The sequence below is a fragment of the Oryctolagus cuniculus genome, chromosome 6, assembly GCF_051225735.1.
Source record: "Oryctolagus cuniculus isolate XC-2025 breed Fujian yellow rabbit chromosome 6, ASM5122573v1, whole genome shotgun sequence".
Taxonomy (NCBI): Eukaryota; Metazoa; Chordata; class Mammalia; order Lagomorpha; family Leporidae; genus Oryctolagus; species Oryctolagus cuniculus.
The window spans coordinates 1,721,532-1,743,871 of NC_142872.1; the positions used below are offsets into that span (position 1 = coordinate 1,721,532).

Sequence of the window (22,340 nt, forward strand, 5' to 3'; positions counted from 1 at the left end):
AAGTCCCTCCTCCTGTGTCCCAGACACCAATGCACATCTCCAGGAAATTTTAACAACCTTCCTCACGCAGTGTTTTGAAATAGCTGCCAGTGTATGAGTTACATGCACTGTTAAACTCACAAGCATCAGTCTCGGATGTGTAAGAACAGAAGTCTTTCTAGATAATAATCCAGAGAGGCCCGGGAGCAGGTCGGCCCCTGTGGAGAAGGGAATGAAGACATGGGTAGGAGTGAAGTGAACTGGTTTTATATAGGGAGGACCATGATGGTGCTAGGTGGGGGAAGAGGAAGGAGAAAGAAGATGGTGTCAGTGCAGGGATCTAGGATGGATCCAGTAGTGAGAGTGTTTCACAATTTCATTCACAAGTAATCCTGGCCTCCATCTGCAGGTGAAGAGATCCATCCCTCCAGGATACTCTGTTTAACGCCAGGAAAAGATCAAACCAGTAGGAACTTTCTGAGGCAAAACCAACCTGGCGCTTAGCACACTGAAGGAAACTTAGAGGAGCAAGTGCTTTCCCTGTCTCTCTGTTGACACAGAATAGCATAGGATTGAGTGACCTGTGCTGTGTCATTGTCAACCATGTAAGCAGGCAGATACTTGTAAGGTGTTTTCTAAGTCTTTTACTGTTAGAGAAAAGCAACTCCAGGTGAATCAATGCCACTTTGTATTTCTCATATTTTAGGACCTATACCCAGGAAGAAGTCAGTTACATAAATGAATGGGTAGAAGACTCAGTGTGATCCTTGTTTAGTCAATGCCCTATCAAAGTTGCACACCTATCAAAACACCACACCTAACTCCAATCAATTAAGAAAGGAAATCTTTGTCCCTTTGCATAACAATGGAGAGACTGTCAATAGGGAAATTGAGAAACTTGACCACAGGGAGTTAAGTCAGCACATGAAATATCTTGATTCATTGTTCTATGTATATGCACTTTATTCAAGTATAGATGTATTTTTGTAGGTTTGTAGTAACATTGCAAACTTAATGGTAAAGTCAATTTTTTTAAAAAAATCAATCAATGAAGCAATCAATAAATGCTATTAACTTCCAGGGATATTTTAGTCTATGTGAATAAAGGCAGAGTAAGTGTCCACAGTATAAGTCTTTAGGTCAGAAGATAATGACATTGCTAAAATGTGACTATAAATACAGAACCCAAAATACAATCATATAAACTACACAAAAGTTTTCTAAGGAAAGTGCTAAGTTATTATATTACCATTAGAAAACATTTCACTTGTTTTGGATATTTGCTGTTAAATTATCAAGGACATGTAAAATTCTGCTGTAATTTCTGTGCAGAAGTTGGTCATCAATACAGACTGAAAGCACCCACTTGTGATGTATAAAATGCACCTGGGAAAACAACAGAAGGTGACCCATGTACTTGGGTACCTGCACCCACATGGGAGACCTGGATGAAACTCCTGGTCCTTGGCTTTGGCCCAGACTAACCCCGGCCATGGTGACCATTTGAGGAATGAACCAATGGATGAAATATCTTCCTCTCTCTAAATAAATCGCAAAAATATATCAAAAATGACTGTTGATGATACTCAGAAGGGGTGCTTGCCTGCTGGGATGATTGGTAGTGCTGATGGACCAAGCATGGATTTGAGCAAGTTAACCATGATGAGGTGCTTGCTGCTTTTGTCTACTTTTCTTAACTGGTGCTTGCAGTGCAATGACTTTTCTCAGTGGGTGATTTTGAGTTGTGAAAATGACAGGGCATGCTTTTCAGAATCAAGACAGTACTTTCTGGAATGACTGTGTCATTGGCCATAGCAGCAAGCAGGCTTGCTTCATAACCCACTCCTAGTATTTCCTGGGCACTCCCCCTGCTCTGATTCTCCGGGAGGCAGCACACCTCCCCAGGGCTTTCCTAAGAGCCTCTTCCACATCCTTGTTTCTCAGGCTGTAGATGAGGGGGTTCAGCATGGGGGTGAGGATGGTGTAGAATGCAGACACAACCTTATCTTTCTCTGGCATGTGGTAGGAATGGGGCAGCACATTGGTGTAGAAGGCTGCCCCATAGAAGATGATCACCACCATTATATGGGAGGAACACGTTGTGAAGGCTTTGTGCCGGCCCTTGGCAGAGTTCATCCTGTGGACCGTGATGAGGATGTGTGTGTAGGAGACAGAAATGACAGACAAAGGGATGAGCAGCATCAGCACGCAGCAAGCGTACATCAGGGTCTCGTAGAGAGACGTGTCTGTGCATGACAGCTTCAGCACCGCTGGGATCTCACAGAAGAAGTGGTTGATCTCTCGAGACCCACAGTAGGGGAAGCTCATGGTGACAGGACTTAGCATGAATCCATCCAAGGATCCGCCTACCCAGGAGCTCACCACCATGAATAAGCAAACCCTGCGGTTCATGAGGAGAGGGTACCGCAAGGGCCTGCACACAGCCACATATCTGTCATAGGCCATGAAGCCCAGCAGGAAGAATTCACCTCCAACAAGGGTCAGGTAGAAGAAGATCTGAAATGCACAGCCCAGGAAGGAAATGGTCTTTTCCTTGGACAGCAGGTCTTGGAGTGTCTTGGGGACAGTGACACAGATGTAGACAGTGTCCATAAAGGAGAGCTGGCTGAGCAAGAAGTACATGGGCGTGTGGAGGTGCGGGTCCCTGTGGATGAGCAGGATCATGGCCACGTTGGCTGTGACAGCCACCACAAAGATGGAGAAGATGACTGCAAAGATGAGGCCAGGGCACGTGGGGTGGGTGATGAGACCCAGGAGGATGAAGTCTGTGGAGTTGTGCAGAATCTCCATGTCCACGTGGCCTGGCAGCCCCCGAGGCTGCAGAGCCAAGAAGTCTGTGGGTTACTCAATCATCGTATTATGGAAGAGGTCACCACCCATGGTATGGCAGAAACAATGGGAGTAAAGGAAGGACATGGACTTCAGAATCACTTTAAATCCAGGTTTCATATTAACTATCTTTATGCCACTGATTAACCTCTAAACTCACACAAAGTCATCATCTGTTCAGGGCCACCACAAGTCCATCCTCTGTAAGCTACATATGAAGTGCAGAAGTAATAATCCCACAAATTTACTAGGTCCTAATCTCCTGTTAATTCGCCCAGCCCAGAGTCAGGTTTTTCTGCTAGGCTCAGGGCCAGTGCAGACCTGAGGTCACTCTGCTTATGACGTATGTCCAAGATGGCACCTGCTCTTTGTCTTGCTCACCTTTGAGAGGTGAGCGGAGAGAGAGAAACCCGTGTCTGTACCAGTCACCTTTTTTTTTTCTCTCTCTCTCTCTCTTCTAGTTAGCCTGGTAAACTTTTCCCTCCGGGGTCATTCCCTCTAGTCTCCTCTTTCCGCTTGCCTGCCGGTGTCTCGGGCTATTGAGGTTCAGCTCACCTTGCGTTGCAGTGCTGACGTATGTTGAGTCTGCCGCTGGTATCCCGAACTGTGGGCTCCCACACTCTCCACGCAGGTCCACTGTGAATCACTTGTTCTGGAAGAGTTTCTTCTGCTGTTTCTTCCCCTACTCTTCCTTGAACTCTCCTTGATAGGTGACAACTAACTGAGCACCAAAAAGGAAACCTGTTAAAGTGAGATGAACACTATGAGAAATGGTGACTTGATCAGCCCTCACCCTGACTGTTGATGAGCAACTTGATATGTTATCCCTCTTAGTATGTTTTTTTTTCTACTTAATACTTTTGGTTGAATACTGTAATCAATACACAATTCTTCTTAAGTGCTGAAACTTAACTGAAAAGTGATCGCTGTTAAATATAAGAGTGGGAATAAGAGAGGGAAGAGATGTGCAATTCGGGACATGCTCAAGCTGACTTACCTCAAACGGTAGAGTTAGAAACATACCAGGGGATTCGAATTCAATCCCATTGAGGTGGCATGTACCAATGCCATCTCACTAGTCCCAGTGATCAATTTCTGTTCACAATTGATCATAATGATAGGACTAAGAGTCAAAGGGAGCACATAAACAAGACTAGTGTCTGCAAATACTAGCTGGTAGAATAAAAAAGGGAGAGAATGATCCAACATTGGAAGTGAGATACACAGCAGACCCATAGAATGGCAAATGTCCTAAACAGCACTCTGGCCTCAGAATCAGCCTTAAGGCATAATGGCAAAAACTGTCCTACATGAAGGACCTCGCTGAGTGAGATCCCAGTGGAAAGAACGGGTCATCAAAGAAGGAGGTACCTTTCTCTGAAGGGAGGAGAGAACTTCCACTTTGACCATGGCTTTGTCTAAATATGATCAGAGTCAGTGAACTCAGGGGGCTTCCATAGCCTTGGCAGCTCATGACAAGAGCCTAGGTTGATAACTGATGCCATAAACAAGAGTGTCAATTTGTTAAGTCAACAACAGGAGTCACTGTGCACTAACTCCTCATGTAGGATCTTTGTCCTTAGTGTGCTGTACATTGAGATTTAATGCTATAACTAGTACTCAAACAGTATTTTTCACTTTATGTTTCTGTGTGGGAGCAAACTGTTGAAATCTATACTTAATGTATGCTAAACTGATCTTCTGTATATAAAGAGAAACGAAAATGAATCTTGATGTGAATGGAAAGGGAGAGGGAGTGGATAAGGGGAGGGTTGCGGGTGGGAGGGACGTTATGGGGGGGAAGCTATTGTAATCCATAAGCTGTACTTTGGAAATTTATATTCATTAAATAAAAGTTTAAAAAAAAGAAGTAATAATCCACACAGTACCTCTGTAGTATATGTTTTATTTTTACATGGAGCTAACTTCTATATATGTTTTGCAATCGCTTCACTTTATATGGAAAACTTCATCAAGTTCATAGCTGTCCTATTCTCCATATTGTCTTGTAATCAATAATTCATAGGTTCATAGAAATTGAGTTGTCCTATATGATTAGTATTACTACATTGTTAAGATTTTAAACAAGCATCCATTTGTGACTTAAGAAATTGGCAGGGGCCAGTGCTGTGGAGTAGCAGATAAAGCTGCGGAGTTCAACCCTGACATCCTATATGGGTACCAGGTCTCCTCCTACCTGCTCCATTTCCAATCTAGCTCCCTGCTAATGGCTTGGGAAACAGCAGAAGATGGCCCAAGTGGATGGACCCCTGCTCCTATATGGGAGACTCTGGTTTCAGCCTAGCCCAACACTGGCTGTCATGGCCAGCTAGGGAGTGAACCAGCGATGGAAGTGTCTGTGTGACTGTGCATCTCTGTGATGTGTTGAGGGATATTGAGAAATGAACTGTCAGTTTTCATTTTTATTGACTTTGAACACTATACTTAATTAATTTTTAAGACTATTATTATACAAGGGTACTTCACTAAGTTCATGGAAATGAAATTAAAATATAGATTTATTTTTATACAGAGATTTTTTATGATACACACACTTTTTCATATTTTGCAGTTTCACAAACCTTTAAAGACCCCTCACATCACAATAGGCCTCTCCTCATCTCAGTGATGGGTTCCTGAAGAAACATTTTTATCAAATGTGTTGATTGACAACACTGTAAACACACATGCATCTTTTGTTCCACAGTGGTTACAGATGCAGTCTCTGAAGCACCTGGAAAGAATGAGCCCCCCCCCCCCCCGCTTTGTAGTAAAAATCATAAGAGAAATAGATGCTTTTCCTTCTTGGTCATCAAAGATGATTAAGTAGGACTTTACAGGAGAAAATGAAAAGCAATTTTACATTAGTTTGTACTAAAATTTAAATTTGACACACCTTATCTGTACGGGAGAAGAAAAACAAATCCCTGAGTATCAGATGGTAACTGAACAACTGGGTGAATGTTAGCCCCCTTTGCCTGTTTTAATGAGTGAAGGCACAGCTCAGAGTCACAGCCTAGAGGCTGTCTTTGGAGACACCCTACACCTGAAATTTCATTCACACCTGAAATCCCACTGCAAAAACTGCTTGGAAAACAAAATATCCATGTAGGCAGACAGTAGCACCATCTTGAGCATCAATCTTTTTTTCTATTTACACAAATTATAGATTTTATATATTAATTACTTTTAAAATTATATCATCTTCTTATCATCCGTTTAAAATTATACCTGGATAAACTGCAATTCCCAGACTGACACAATGAATCAATTTGCGAATTATCAAAGAAAATGAGTGAATGCTTTTGAGTCAAAAATGGAGTGAAAATAAATTCTAGATTGCACTTTACACAATCTTCAAAAGACCCAGGATCCTCCTAGGACCATCTTTGGGTAGATCCTAGAACACAGAATAGAAAGCTGGCAATGGAAAGACACAACTTATGCCACGTTTCAATGTTTAATCAATCAGAGACTCAGGAAGTAAAACCTACAACTTGGATCCGAGTTGCCAGTGACTGTGTGTTGAGTGTGTGTGTGGCATGCACTTGTGAGCATGAACAGGTTTTTGAGTGTGTATGTGATATGTGTACATGTGAGTGAGTTCTGTATTGTATGTGTATGTGGAGTGATTTAGTATGTCTGGGGCATGTATGTATATATGTTGAATGTGTGTGGCATGCACATGTGTCGTGAGTATGTTTTTGAATGTGCAAGTGATATGTGCACAAGTGAGTGAGTTCTACTGTGTGTGTGTGTGTGTGTGTGTGTGTCTGGAACATGCAAGTGTATATATTGTTGAGTGTATGCAGGGAGGGCCTTCCAGGGTGTTGCTTGGGGGAAGCTGTACATTTTAGGACTTCAAGCCAGCATTGTTCTGAGACAGGCCCAGATCCAGGCACTGCTGGTGACCCTCACAGCAGCTTGTGAGAAGAACCCTCCACATGAGGCCAGGCAGTATTTCACCAGGGAGGAGAGTTTGGCCAGTCCATTCCAACACGTCTGCATGAATGCAGCTCAGCAAGAGCCCTGAGATGTCGGCTGATAGAGCCCTCTCTGTGAACCAACCAGAGTGGTCTCTGCTGCCTGTCTCCCTGGTCCTGGGATGTTTCATGGGGGTTTCCTGTGCCACTCTGAGACAGGAAGACTCAGGTGCACAGCAAACAGGCAGAGGGAGACTGAGCAATGTCAGCCCAGGTTTGCCGGAGGAACCATCAGCATGTGGGGTGGGGAAGCCAGGGTTCAGCACCATGGAGAGCTCCTCTGGGCCAGGGAATAGAGGCTGAGGACTTTGGCTCAAGGTATCTAGGAAAATAGGGTGTAGTGCCAGATTCCTTTTAGTAAGAAAGTTACAGGATGAAATGGGTGTTTAAGAAAGATACAAATTCTACAGTTCTACAATGTTGAAAGTAATATGAATAATATTAACTGTCACAAAGATGATTAATATTAATTATTATTAATAAGCTTTTGGTAACTATAATTAGCTGTGATCACTGAACTATAACCTTTTTCTACAATCACAAATTAGGAAACACTTTGGAAATACTTTAGATGTTAAATAATCAGAGTTTACGAATTCTGGCAATTTCATATCCAGAGGTAACAACTTGTCTTTTTCCTTTGCCTGATATCTAATTCTAATGATCATATATTTTTGTAGATATCCTCTTTACCTGCACTGTTCTTTAAATGGTAACGGATTTGATCAGCAAAAAAAAAAATCAACCAGTACTTTAGTTTCCCTCATCATCACCACAGCCAATTTAGCATTAAAAAAAAAAAAATAGAAGAACCTTCCCTTGCCTAAAAAAAATTAGCATGATGATGCCACATAGGCATATTTATTGCATATTGACTGCCAGGAATGAGTGCAGCAGGGAGAGTGTAACATACCTAGAAAATGTTACCAAGGCTACCAGCAATGGAGCAGAAAGTAGTGAGCACAGCCAGGTTCTGGGGTACCTGGTGGATGATCTACAACCCAAGCTGCCAGCTGCCAGCTGCCAGGAGGCTCCTATTATCACCTACAGAGACAGGCTTCTGAACAGGGTGTCAGTTTGCCTGCTGGGAAACAGAAGTGAGGACATTGTGTCTGGGCCATGGAGTCCACCCTACTAATGCTGCAGAGAAGGAAATGGGGGCAGGAGAGAGGGGCTTCCCATGGCCCTCAGTGGGTGGGTGGCCGAGAGGCAGAGAGCTGCAAGTCTGATCACTGGGAGTTCGCCACTGCACCTAACAGTCCCCCAGCTCACCACATCTCTGTCGCCATCTGCCTCAATCATACAGCCACCAGCTAGGATGGCTTTGAGGGGATTTCTTTACAGAGCATTATCTTTATTTAAAAATACTATATCTTATGTTTCATGGAGTGAGATGGGTGGTAGCTGTCATCAAAAAGGAAAAAGAAAACATTCAGCATTTTATTTTTCTCCCAAATATGCAGAACACCTTCACACACACGTAAGAACATACAAAGAGGGTGTCCTTTGCCTCCCAATCTGTCATCCCCTCAATCACACACACCCTTGCCACCTGCCCACACCTGCCTGATATGCCTCCTCATGAACAGGAAGCTCTCTTTCCACCATCACTGTGCCACCCTCTCCCTATTCACTAGATCCATGCATGCCCCTACACCATTGGCCTATTGCTTGTCCATTAGTCTGCTTGCCTGAGTCAGGGCATGCATTCGTCCACCTCTCTCTCTGTCATCAGCAGATAAGGTCACAGCACAGCCAGCTGCTATTGGTTGCAGAACAATGCCCCCCCCCCCAAAAACACTGCAGTGTTGGGGTAACTTTCTCTGTGCTTCCCATGAAAACCCAAATCCCACCTCAGATGGGCTGAGTCCCAGCGTAGGATGGCAGCTGTGGAGTGACCGACTTCTTACTGAGGCACAGAGGTGAGGCTGGGCCAAGAGAAGGGTGTTCATTAATAATAGAGTTCCACCCCCTAGGGGAGTCCAGAATTGATGCCTGCATCAGTTAGCAACACTCAGTACACTGGAGGAAGACTAGCGCCTCTTGTCACAGGCTGCATTCTTCTCCCAAGTGAAAACCTGCAACACTACCTGACATTTAATTATAGAACACCTTGTCTAGTCATAGCATTGCCCCTGGATCCCTGATCCAGGGGTGTTGTGAGACCCAGGCTAACCCTAAATATAAAGTTGAGATTTGACATTTCTCAAAGGTGATGTGGCATAACAAAAACCTCTTCTTTCCAAATCATTGGCTTGTTTTCTTTGGGAAATTATATTTAATTATAGACATCTGACACAGAGGGCAAGTGTTTCTCAGAATTATTCATCTTAGGGGTAGAGTGGAAGGATATCAAATACAGCAGGAAAAAGGGACAACAGGAAGAGAAAGAAGAAAGCAGGAAAGGCTGCCAGAGTGGGGACCAAGGAGTCAAGGCGGTCACACAGGAGCCCTGCAAGCACAAATAAAATAAAAATTTTGACATGTGAATTATTTATTTCTTTGGAGAAGAAAATAAACGAGAAGGTGGTCTCGTCTGGAAAGTAGAACAACACCAGTGATGACAATGCCAACAGCAACAGCAACATAGTATTGATTGAAAGCCTCATGTGTACTAAACCAGCTCATGGGTGCATTGCCATCCACAAGTCCAGCAGGCCCTCAGTGACTGATGCCAGTGGACTCTTTCTGTGGGGGTGGTGTGCCACAGCCACAGGTAGGTTACAGCCTCAGGTGACCTCAGGGTAGCAGCTGAGGTGAGAGAAAGGAAAGAGGAGAGAGTTTGGAGATAGAAGGAGGGGTTGTTAGTCAGTGATGGGAATGGAGAGAAATGTGGGGTGGAGGAGATGGGAGAGAAGACAGTGACCCTAAGTAGGGAAGAGAAAAGTTCACTGCGACAAGCCTGTTCTGGGATTGGTGACCCTGCTCTGGAAGGCAGGGAGCTGTTGAAGCTGAAAAGACCTGCGCATGGCGCTTCATGCACTCAGCCGTCGCTTGAGGGCAATGCTGCACCACAAGCTCAGCTGGAAGAGGAGAGGGCGGCTGGAAGCAGGTGGGAGACAGGAAGGCAGATCCCACAGACTTGCGGAGTCATCGCTTCCACAAGGCAGCTGTCTCCCCATCAGAGCATATACCTGTTTTCTTTTATTAGTGTTTACTTATTTATTTTTTTATCTACTTGAAAGTCAAATTGACAGAGATATATATAGCGAGAGACTGAGAAAGAACTTCCATCTGCTGGTTTGTTCCCCAAGTGCCATGGCCTGACCAGGCACAAGCCAGGAGTCTGGAGCTCCGTCCAGCTCTCCCACGTGGAGGGAAGAGCCCATGTGCTTGAGCCAACATCCACTGTCTTCCCAAGGGCATTAGCAAGCAGGTCCTGGAACTGGTGCTCTGATAGGGGATGCAGATGTTCCACACTGTGGGCACTCAGCCCCCACCCCATTTCTGAAGTTATATAGAAAGAGCAGCATCAGGGGCCTTGCAACTGCCAGCTTCTTGTGAGTTACTGGGGGCACTGAAGGGGAAGTGGATGCTGCGTTAGAGCAACACCAGCCCTGGAGGCACCTTCTCTGTTTTATTACAGGTCTTGATGGAATTGCTCACTCTGCAGCCTCCCCTCTGGGCACAGAAATCTGCTGTGAGGGCAATCCAAGACTCATGACCACCCCTGCAATAAGAGCGTGGGGTGAGCTTTGCCTCCCTCTGCATGTTGAAGAGCACACAGCACCTCTGAAGCTAAACTTGTTCCACACCAGTTATCTCATTTTCCCTCATACTACACTTCTGGGGTAAGAACTGGGTTAGAAAATCGTAATTTAATTCATTGAAAAACATGAATTCAGTACAATTAGTTAATTTGTCCTGGGGCCGGCTCTGTGGAATAGCAGGTAAAGCTGCCTCCTGCAGTGTCAGTATCCCATATGGGCAGTGGTTGGAGTCCCAGTTGTTCCACTTCTGATCCAGTTCTCTGCTATGGCCTGAGAAAGCAGTGGAAGATGGCCCAAGTCCTTGGGCCCCTCCCACCTGCAAGAGAGATCTGGAAGAAGCTCCTGAGCTGGCCAGATCTGAAGCCATTTCTTTCCTATCCAGAATCCTTTGTGAGGCAGACTCACTGTTCCATAAAACAAACAGGTCATTCTCTCCATGTTACTGGTGGAGAAAAAAATTCAAAGAGGGGACAGGACCAGGCCGACGGTTCCAAAAGATCAGGGCAGGGTCGGGCTGACAGGTGACTCCTACTTCCAGCTGCAGGCCCATGTTGCTGGGAACACCTTGGGGTCAGACACAGGTGTCTTTCACCCACCTGTCCTCTGGGAAAAGCAGGATGGGAAGAGAGTGTGCTGTTGGACAGTGTGCTGCTTTGCTGTCTCAGGGGGAAGAAGCACTGCAGGTTCTGAAGCATCGACTGACTCTCGGCTGACTTGCCCACACTCACTGAGTTCCTCAGCTGCTCACGGACTTCAAATGTGAGCGTAGAAATAACTGTATTTTGTTCTTTGAGATACAAATCAGTTCTTGTTAGGTCATCAAATACAAACAAAATTGGTAATTCCCAGGATAGAAAAGTAAGAAAATCGAAAGACTGGGGATTTAAAACAGAATAAGTTTAGTTAAGTGTGGGAAAATAGGGAGAGGATTTCCTGCACTTCATCAGAAGAATGGTTAATAAAAAAGACAAAATGGAAGAATGATCAAATGCAATAAGCTGAATTAAAATATAATAATTGGGAAATGTACATCAATGGAATGTACATTGATTTCCAAAAGAACAAATCAAACTTTAACTCAGAAGAATCACATAGCTTTGTCATCTGAAATAGGTTTATTCAAAGACATGACTTAAAACTACCCTGTTGGCTCCCATTCCAGTATGTCACCAGCAGGTTGAGGCAATGAGGGAGAGCAAACATAGGAGCCAACCATGCCATAAGCATGCCAACACCCCACAACCACATTTTCCTGTTTTACATCACAGCTATTCTGGGGTGATGTTAACCAAACATTGTGTGGAAACAAATGAAGTCAGATGCCAATGTTCTGGTTTCCTCCCAAATTTGACACATATGTTTGTGTCTCCATTCTACAATAACGGAATTCATTTGAACGATTGTTTCATAAGGTGAAAGCATGTTTTCCAACCAATAATGAAGCATTAATTGAGTTACACATGTTCTGTGAGTGACCAAAAAGTAACCTGTAGAAAAATCAGACCTTGCAATAATACTTGAAATAAGATATAAAGTTAGCACTTCACAACTCAATTGCACATAAAATGATTTGTTAAAGCACCCAAAAAGTGAGGGTGAGAAGTCAGAACAGCAGTGAGCTGTGAGTGTTTCCTTTGCACACTGTGTGTCGCCAGAGCAGGCAGTGGCACCATTTCCAGTGGGATTGTTATGAGCAGATGGGCTACCACTGAAACCTAAGCTTTGTCCCCACCAGACCCAAAATTCTCCTTTGCTCAGAACCCTCAGATTGTTTATAAAATGAACGAATTCTCAAGATCTCAGCATTCCAACTCCAGTGTGCTGCAGCAGGGTGAGCTGTTGAGGCAGACGGACTCTTCCCATTCAAAGGTGAGGGGGAGTACCGCCCACTTTCAGAATGTGGCTACCCTCCCTGAGCACAGGCCCCACCCCAGAGCCTTCTGCAACGCTGTGGTGACGTCCTTGTTCCTGAGGCTGTAGATGAGGGGGTTCAGAAGCGGGGTGAGGATGGTGTAGAAGGCAGACACGGCCTTGTCCTTCTCGGGGGTGTGGTAAGAGTGAGGCAGCACATAGGTGTACATGGCAGCCCCGTAGAAGAGGCTGACAACCACCATGTGCGAGGAGCAGGTGGCCACAGCCTTCCGCCGCCCCTCTGCCTCACTCATCCTGTACACAGTGAGCAGAATCCTGGTGTAAGAGGCAGAGATGACAGAGAAGGGGATGAGCAGCATCAGGATGCAGCACACGTACATGGCCGTCTCGTAGGCTGAGGTGTCTGAGCAGGAGAGTTTCAGAAGGGCAGGCACCTCGCAGAAAAAGTGGTCGATTTCCCGGGAGCCGCAGAAGGGGAACTGCATCGTGACTGGGGTGAGCAGGAAACCATCCACAGACCCTCCTAGCCAGGCCGCAGCCACGATCAGCAAGCAGACCCTGCGGCTCATCAGGACAGGGTATCGCAGAGGGTTGCAGATGGCTACGTAGCGGTCATAGGACATGAGTCCCAGGAGGAAGAACTCGGCCCCTGCCAAGGTCAAGTACAGGAAGTGCTGAGCAGTGCACCCCGCAAAGGAAATGGCCCTCTGGCTCGTCACCTGGTCCACCAGCATCTTGGGCACAATGGTGGAGATGTACAGGATGTCCATGACGGACAGCTGGCTGAGCAGGAAGTACATGGGCGTGTGCAGGCGCGCGTCCGTGTGGATGAGCAGGATCATGACGGTGTTGCTGGCTATGGAGATGACAAAGACCAGGAGAATGAGGGCAAAGAGAAGCCAGGGGAAGCGCGTGTTGCTGAACAGCCCCAGGAGGATGAAGTCGGTGTACATGGAGTAATTTCCCCACTCCATGGCTCTGCAAGCACACACAGGGGAGAGCACTGGGGTGAGGGGCAGTGTTGGGAAATGCATCTGGTTTGCATAAAATGCTGCAATGCGGTCATGGACACATCGGAATCAAGTTTATCTCAGGAAACCCAAGACTTAACTTCCCTAGACTGGGCTGTGTCATGTTTTGCCCTGATTCACTGAAGGTACACAGTGGCACCTGGGAGACTTAAAGCCCAAGAGTGACAATGGCCCCCAGATCCCCCCCACCCCCAGGGCACAGGTGTCCACATCCCTGATCACGAAGGCTCCTGCCACTGAAACCCATGGCTGAGACCCTGGAGGTCTCCCCAGCATGTCTCACAAAGGGAAAGGGAGGTGTGAGAGGCTCCGCAGTCCTTAGATTTAAAGAGCGTCTTCCTCCCACACAGCAGAACTGTGCGTTGACATTGCAAGGCAGCACAGCAGAGTTAAGGGGTCTTTGGAGAGAACAGGAGAGGGGTCTCCATGTTCGCTGATGCATCTATGCTTCCCTTTGAACGTAAGCTTTCTTTCAATCTTACGTGTACTCTCTAGTACCTCCCGTGTACACCTGCTCTCTTTACCCAGGGTGTGCTATGCTGAGTGGTGTGGCTTGCATGTAATTGCTCCTCAGTGGGCTGACACTCTCACTACCTCCAGCCAGGTTCACTACAATGTGTGATATTGTGGGGTTCATTCTCCAGGAAGGTCCACTGAAAACGAGCTTTTGAAACCTGTCACCGCACTGTTAGGCAGAGTGCTGATCGGCAGTGGACCACATTGGGCTGTGCTCACCCAGTGCTTAGCATCCAAATGCACATTACTGAGCAGTTTTTGATCACCAAGAAGCTTCAACAAGTTATGGGTGCATGCTGTGTTCCTATACTGGGGATTTCTTAGTATGCTTACTAAAGAATAATGATGTTCTTTTCTGTAACTTTGATTGCAACTATTTTCCTCACACTCTCACTTATAATTCTGACTTTATTTGATTTTTAGGCCAAAAGTTTTAAATATATATATAGTTTTAAATATGTATATAGTATTCTGAGTTTATTTTGAAAAACTGTTCTCTATATAGATGTGTGATTAGTGTGCAGTTCTCTTTTAATTCCATTACTTCAAGAAGGTGCTACATTTTTAATACATGTAGAATTCATTTTGATCTTTGTTGGAAACCATGAGTTTCTCAATAATGTTAAGCATGAGCCCTAATTTCTAGTTCTTCAAATAAGCAGAAGAGATCAGGAGTGAGTGAGGGGTAGGAGTGGCTACCCCTCACTGAGTGCTACCACTTCCTGTTGATAGGGGAACACGCTGCCCAGGGTGACATCAGGCGTCCACCCCTGGTGCAGGCGTAAGGTGTGGGACTGAAGAATGGGCGCTCAGTGGTGGGAAGGGAAAGAGAAGCAGCAGCCACTGCTTCCAGACTCTCAGTCCTTTATCTTTCTTCCCAGTAACAGCAAATCCAACAGCAGGCAGCCAGATTTCCTCTCCTTTACCTTTTCTGACATTTCTGTTTCCCTGTCAAGTTCTGCAGGTGATTAATACTTGTAGAATAAAATGCATTCTCTAGGATAAAATCATTTGCTGCATCTTTACAATGGCAGAGACATTTTTATAAGGATCAAAGCCAAGGGACTGTCATTCACTCTGAAAGCAGCACAAGGCCTGATCACAGCCCAGCTCCATCTCAGGAGAGGCTGAAGAGATACCTTCCCTGCCTGCTGCTGCCCTGGCCACCTATGCATCCTTGGCCCTTGGTTTGGTGCCATGGACATGAAAGGTTTGGGGTGAGACCCTGAGTCTCACACCCTACCTCACTCTCTGCCATCTATGGTCAGATTACTGGATGTCTGACCATCCACTCAGACGTCCTCTGTGCCTCCAGTAACTTATAAACCTCAGAGGAGAATGTGTGATGTGTGCTTCCTGGAGCAGATGTGGAGGATTTCATAGCAAAAGATTCAGTGGAGATACTGTGAGATGTGAGCCTGAATCAAGGTGTAATTATTTTAAATTAGGCCTCCATCTTGTAACTTGGGCCCGACCAGGCCCTGAACCCTAAGCCAGAAGCTCCTAAAAGTAAATAAATGAACTCCCCTTGCGATAAACTCTCCTAGCAACAGCCTATTAGCAGATAACAGAGAAATACCTAGAGTTCCTGGTGTCTTCTCAGGGCAGATAAGGTCATTAATAGCTTCTTGAGACCCTCAGTTTGGCACATATACCCCAGCAGCTTGGACCCTTATGCTTCGGCCAATCAATTTAAAAGGCATCCACCCCAAAGCCATCCAACCACCTTTAGTAGGTGTGTTCCTGCCACTGGATGACCTAACCAATTCTAGGAGATGTCCTTTGAATTTCCCGTGGGATGAGATGATTTGCTAAATGGTACCATGATATATAGAATGTCTCTGAAAACCCTATAAAAACCCTGTTAACTGAAGGGTCGGGGCTCTCAATTCAGACCCACTGCGTTGGTGTTGATTGAAAGTCCAGGCCTGGACCTACAATAAAACTCTCTGTGCTTTACAATGGTATTGGCTCCTTGGTGGTCATTGGGGACAACTGAACTGCGCATAACAATACCTGTGAGTTACCCAAGGAGATGGAACAGCATAAACAAGTGAGACAAACTCCTTCCCATTTCAACAGTTCAAAATCTCCCGAGTGAATACTCCATTCTAACAGTGAACACTCGGCTGAGTCCTCACATTGAACCAAAACTGCACCAGGTTCTCCTGGGTGGAGAAGTCAGCTGTGTCCTGGTGCATGCAGCCCCTCCCAAAGCCTTCACAGCAGCTGAGAGGACAATGATAAACATTGCTTGAGTAGCACCGAGTTTCAAATACCCCACTTAGAGTGCTGAGACACAAGAACCTCATGTTACCCAGTATTTCTCTCATTTGCAGAAAGGTTCGGGAAGCCCAGTATCTGGTATTTTGAAGACCTGGTAACTGAGTGATACACACTTCTCAAAATTACTCACCTTACACAGTGGCTTCCTCAAATCTGATGATGTAAATGTCAACCAGCTCCTAGTCAGAGAAAAACCTTACAGAACTAAACTAGTCAATGTGGTCATTCAGCCTGTCTTGTAGCTGGGGTGCATGGGCATCTCAGGGCATGAAAGCCAAATCTTCCTGAAGACGTTGTATGCCCTGGAGTGAAGCAGGGCCAGAGGAGAGAGGGAAAGAGGCCAGGAGTGGGCACGTTTTCCGTGGAATCAGAGGAGCAGGTGTAGGCAGGAGTGTGGAGTTACATCTTGTCTGCATGAGGCTGAGGGCCAGTCCCTAACAAATAGGGGACCCCTTAAAATAGATGGAGGCAGACAGCTTGAGGAGCTAGAGATGAAGCAGCCTGGGTCCTTAACTGCTCAGTGAAGATGGTGCAGAGGAAGCTGACTGATGCTAAACACAAGGAGACCCAGCCACAAATAGAGAGCTTGCATCATGTTGGAGGACCAGTATTCCCACCTGGAAGGGCATTCAATGCCAGACCACTCCTCCCTGGGGCATCTTTGTCCCTAGCCTGCAATTACACAGCTCCTGGAAATCTGACAAACTCCTTTCTCTGACTCTATCTGTAACTCAGTCCTTCAGCATACAAAGAGTTGAAATAATGAAACTGCCCCAGGTAAATCAGGTTGCAGGCACCTGCAGTGCCATTGAAATCTTCTCCTGCTTGGTTCTCAGCATTGCTTGGGAAACATCTTTCCTTCCTTTACACTTCCAATTCTTATGCATTCTTGTCTTCAAAGAATAAAGAAAAAAGTCCAAACTTCCTAAGAAGCATGTCTTGAGGAAAACACTACAGGAGGGGCCCTGTGCCATCACTGGCCTGTGCAGTGGGGATGGAATCCCCTTCCTTTAGCCCTTGATGCATTAGAAGAGAACTCTGTGCATCACAAAGCATTTAAGGTATAAATTGAAACAACCAGGAGCAGCAGGAAAATCAAATCTCTGGGTAAATGGCCATGGCAAACCCTCCTCTCCATTTCTCAATATTCCTGCGGGTATCACCCCCCACCCTGGGTTCTGCCACATGACCCACGTTTGCCTCATTGGTGCCAGATTGGAGTTCAGGGATCCTTTCTAACACTCTGACCCAGGCTGGAATCCATGAGAATCTCCTAGGAGGTCTACCTGCTGTTACTGGAGGAATGGCCCTGGGGTTCTTGTCTTCATGCAAGACAGAATTCAGGCAAGAGACAGAGAGCAGAGTGATAAGGCTTTATTAGGTACACAGCATCCATCAGAACAGAAGGGACAGAGCACCCATTCTCGCGAATGGGGGGGAGGCAGAGCAAGGTTACATGGTTGAGTGGAGAGAATACACCTGGGCAGGCCAGGCAGATGGCTCAGCAGAAAGGAAAGAGCTAAGCTCCCTGTCTGTTTGGACTCCCCAGGTTTTTAAGGGAGTCTGTTTACCCACCCACCCCCCTCCTTCAGGACAAAGGATGGGGAGTCCTGGCAGAAGAGTTTGTTGGGTGAAAGTTAGCAAATTCCTCCCCAGATCTGCTGGCTCCTGGGCAGAGTAGGGGGGCTTCCCTTAGGGCATCTGAGAAGGTTTTATTGCCCCATGTTATCAGGTCAGGTAAGGCCTTTGGTCCTGAGGAGAGAATTCTCCTGGGAGCTTTCCTTGGGGAAGGGCTGGGACCACTTGGGAGGTTATCAGGTTCTGAGCAGGACTTTGAAGTGCAAGATGCTGGGCTTCTGGGGCTTCCTCAGTAGTTGCTGGTCTTCAGGCCTGTCTCCACACACAGGTTCAATTTCTGACTTGCTACCTAACACTGCTGCAGTGTTTCTCCCTACAGCCCACCCTCTGCTAGAACACACTCTCTGCTTGCAGGTCATGATCTGTCTTTCCTTTGCTTAGAACTTCAGCAGCTGCTCTCTGCAGTTTGGGTGAAGGTCCAGCATTGGCACACAGCATCCTGACCTGGCCCCCTGAGTTTTCATTCTTGCCTTCTCTGCCCATCACGAACACTCCCAGCCTTCTGAACTCACTGCTCCTGTTCTGTGCAGTGGTGCCTGCTCTTCCTGTCTGGAAGTCTCCCCACGGGGATTTTTCTATGTCTAAATCATACTTTTGCTCAAATGGAACCTCCCAGAGGTTGAATGCCACAGCAAGTATAGCCATACACCTATTTCTTTTATTCTTTCTTTCTTTCTTTTTTTTTTTTAAAGATTTATTTATTTCTTTGAAAGGCAGAGTTACAGCGAAGCTGAGCCAATTCGAAGCCAGGATCCAGGAGCTTCTTCCGGGTCTCCCGTGTGTGTGCAGGGTCCCAAGGACTTGGGCCAACTTCTGCTGCTTTCCCAGGCCACAGCAGAGAGCTGGATGGGAAGTGGAGCAGCCAGTCCTTGAACCAGTGTCCATATAGGATGCCAGGACCACAGGCAGCACCTTTACCTGCTGCGCTACAGCGCCGGCCCCCATAAACCTATTTCCAGTGTTCCGCTATGTTGTTGTATGTCTTTTTTTTTTTTTTTTTGACAGGCAGAGTGGACAGTGAGAGAGAGAGACAGAGAGAAAGGTCTTCCTTTGCCATTGGTTCACCCTCCAATGGCCTCCACAGCCAGCACGCTGCGGCTGGCGCACTGCGCCGATCCGATGGCAGGAGCCAGGTGCTTATCCTGGTCTCCCATGGGGTGCAGGGCCCAAGCACTTGGGCCATCCTCCACTGCAATCCCTGGCCACAGCAGAGAGCTAGCCTGGAAGAGGGGCAACCGGGACAGAATCCAGCGCCCCAAGCGGGACTAGAACCCGGTGTGCTGGCACCGCTAGGCGGAGGATTAGCCTAGTGAGCCGTGGCGCCGGCCTGTTGTATGTCTTGTATATATCACATTAAATTATGAGCTACAGTTGTTTTTTTTTTTTTATTTGAAGTAAAGTCTACATACAAAAAAGTACTAAATATCCAAAAACCTTGAATTTCATGAGTTTTCTCAATCTCAGCACTGGGTGTGCAATCAGCATTCACATCAGGAAAGAGAAAACCAAGAGCTCCTGAAACCTGCTCACACATCCTCCAGCCGCCGGCCCCGCCAGGCACAGGGTAGCTCTGTTGGGTCTGCATTGATTCAGCTGTAGTGTTTATGAGCCGTTTTCTCAGTGCAGCAGTGGGTTGTGGTCAATCCATGTTGTTGCCAGTAGCATCAGAACATCCAGCTTTTCTGAGTTCATACAGCACAGCTCAGGGACTCCCTTCACCATCAGCACATTTGTGCATTTCACCTGCCACCACACCTATTTTGGTTGACATTATACATGGATGGTCTTGCCCAAGGATGACTTGCAGGGCTCTGGATACAGAGATGCCCAGCTGTGGTCACTGCTGCCACACTCAGTGTGTGTGGGATTTATGTGTTTTTTTTATCTGCTTTCTTTCCTCACTAGAATGCAAATTGTTTGAGTGCAAGGGCATTGTCAGTCTTGCTCACAGGTGTGAAGAATCAGTGGACACACCAGTGAGTGCATGGATGAGGACACTGAAGGGCAAAGGGTCCAATCAACCATGTCCTCGAAACTGGCAGCCTGGTGCACTCATTCACCAATGTGCTGCTAGTGAAGTCCTCAGGGCGCTCGTTCACGTTGCTGGCCTCTGGAAGTCCTTGTGTCTCTGAAGCCCACTGCCCTCACCCCTGAACTGGAACTCACAATGAGTAGAGACTGTGGGAGGATGAGCAGGCACTACTGAGGCTTTGAGAGATTGATTAGTCTACTTATGTCATGACCATGGTTGTGTCTGGTGCCTGCATGAGCTCCTCACATATCAATGGTGAGAACCGACATGGTCTGTTCCTTCTTGTCCCCTATCAGTTCATGGACCAACAGCGGCATCCCCTGGCTGGTGCAGCCTCCGTTTTGAAGGCATTGGACATCTTTGAAAAGCATTTCACTATGTTCCCACCCTAAGGCCCTGCAGGTTTCTCCAAAGCGCTAGAAACACCTGCTCACCCCCGCCATGGCATACCACACTCTCACATTGGTTTCTCTTGGCCATGCTCCTTGCTCTCATACATCATTTTTTACTTATCTGACAAATAGTTTTCACTCACACATTGCAAACAAAACTCAGATGCCCTTTTTGACTGAAAGCAACAAGCACAGAATGGTTTTACTGACTCCGATGGCTGTTTGAGAGAACTGTGCCTAGTGACTCTGCGCCTACCACGCTGGCAGAGCGTGGGAAGCAACACAACCTTCTCCCATTGAGGTTGGGCCAAAGACGGAAACAGTGGTCTTCGCCTGACCACAGAGGAGGAGCCAGGCTTCTGGAGTAGTGACCCAAGTCCCCACACAGCCATCCTCCCTCCTGCACGTCTTGATGCCGTCCATGCCACTGAAACTTCCGTGAGACTTCCTGTCCTCCAGGAGGTAGAGTTCTAGAACAAAACTTTCTAATCCTTTTTTTTTCTGGAAATCAGCAGGCATTCATTTTGGAGATGTATGAATGGAGCAATGAAAGGAAAGGGATAAGAAACAAAGTAGAGAGGGAGAGATGTCATGAGGACAGTTTTTTTTAGTGTTAACGTTTACCCAGTCCCTTGTTGAACTCTTCTTTCCTGTTTCCACGTTTGATGCTGGTGTGGTTGCTGGGACCACGGTCCTAGTTGCTGTCTGCATGGGCAGGCACAGACATCAGAAGTTGCCTCCTGCTACACTTTGAGAGCCTTTGATTCTACCCAGTGCCCGCTGCAGTGCTCCCATCACGTCCTTGTTCCGCAGGCTGTAGATGAGGGGGTTCAGCAGCGGGGTGAGGATGGTGTAGAAGGCAGACAGCACCTTGTCCTGGGCCGGGGTGTGGTAAGAGCGAGGCAGCATGTAGGTGTACATGGCGGCCTCGTAGAACAGTGTGACCACCATCATGTGGGATGAGCAGGTGGCAAACGCCTTCTTCCTCCCCTCCACCGAGCTCATGCGGTGTACCGTAGTCAGTATGCGGGCATAGGAAGCAATCACCACAGAGAACGGGATCAGCAGCATCAAAACACAGCAGGCGTACATGACAGTCTCATAGAGGGCTGTGTCTGCACATACCAGCTTCAGGACTGCAGGTGCCTCACAGAAGAAATGGTTGATCTCCCGGGATCTGCAGAAGGGAAAACTTATGGTAATGGGGGTGAGGAGGAAGCCGTACAGGGAGCCCCCAAACCAGGAGCCCGCTATGATCATCCAGCAGACCCGGCGGCTCAGGAGGACAGGGTATCTCAGCGGGTTGCAGATGGCGACATAGCGGTCATAGGCCATGAGCCCCAGCAGGAAGAACTCGGCCCCGACAAGGGTGAGGTAGAGGAAGTGCTGGGCTGTGCACCCCACGAAGGAGATGGCCCTCTGGCCACGCACGTGGTCCACCAGCATCTTCGGCACAATGGAGATGTACATCATGTCAATGAAGGACAGGTGGCTGAGCAGGAAGTACATGGGGGTGTGGAGGCGGGGGTCAGTGTGGATCAGGAGGATCATGATCCCATTGGCTGTCAGTGTGGAGAGGAAGATGATGGAGATGATGGTGAAGAGCAGGCCTGAGGTTTCCTCACTGCCGAATAGCCCCAAAAAGGTGAAGTCTGTGGAAGTCATGTTGGACCTGTCCATGACTCACAGCAATGCTTAGGGAGTCCAGAATTTTCCAAATGACATAGTAGCATTCCAGGGAATCAGAATGACAACACAGAGATTAATGTCAGGCAGCAAACTTCTAAAAGTTAAAAGAGAACATTTAAAAATATTTTCTTGGTACGTGGGAACTGATACCTAGCAACTAGTCTATGCCACATTTTTTTTGGTAAAATAGGCCATTATTATCTGATACTTCTTTCCACACATTGGACAAGATGTCAGCTGCTGTGCTACAATGATGCTTGTGACAACACCTGAGCAAGTGCACACGGGAGTCGGTGGTTTGTCAGTGTGTATGTGCATGTGTGTGCTACCTTAAATGCATACATGCGTACACATGCATGTGC

General features: G+C 46.8%; 3 protein-coding genes across 3 annotated transcripts; all 3 read right to left on the reverse strand.

The window, feature by feature from the left end:
* Window positions 1–1,824: 1,824 nt before the first annotated feature.
* On the reverse strand, window positions 1,825–2,790 carry LOC127486241 (olfactory receptor 2T2). The gene has a single exon (XM_051830027.3). The coding sequence runs from the start codon at window positions 2,788–2,790 to the stop codon at window positions 1,825–1,827; it is 966 nt and encodes a 321-aa protein (XP_051685987.3).
* Window positions 2,791–12,414: 9,624 nt separating this feature from the next.
* LOC100338872 (olfactory receptor 2T27-like) lies at window positions 12,415–13,368 on the reverse strand. The gene has a single exon (XM_008251804.4). It carries the CDS (start codon window positions 13,366–13,368, stop codon window positions 12,415–12,417), a length of 954 nt encoding a protein of 317 aa, XP_008250026.4.
* Window positions 13,369–21,015: 7,647 nt separating this feature from the next.
* LOC149125909 (olfactory receptor 2T1-like) lies at window positions 21,016–22,094 on the reverse strand. The gene has a single exon (XM_089334618.1). It carries the CDS (start codon window positions 21,967–21,969, stop codon window positions 21,016–21,018), a length of 954 nt encoding a protein of 317 aa, XP_089190744.1. The 5' UTR covers window positions 21,970–22,094.
* Between the last annotated feature and the right edge of the window lie 246 nt (window positions 22,095–22,340).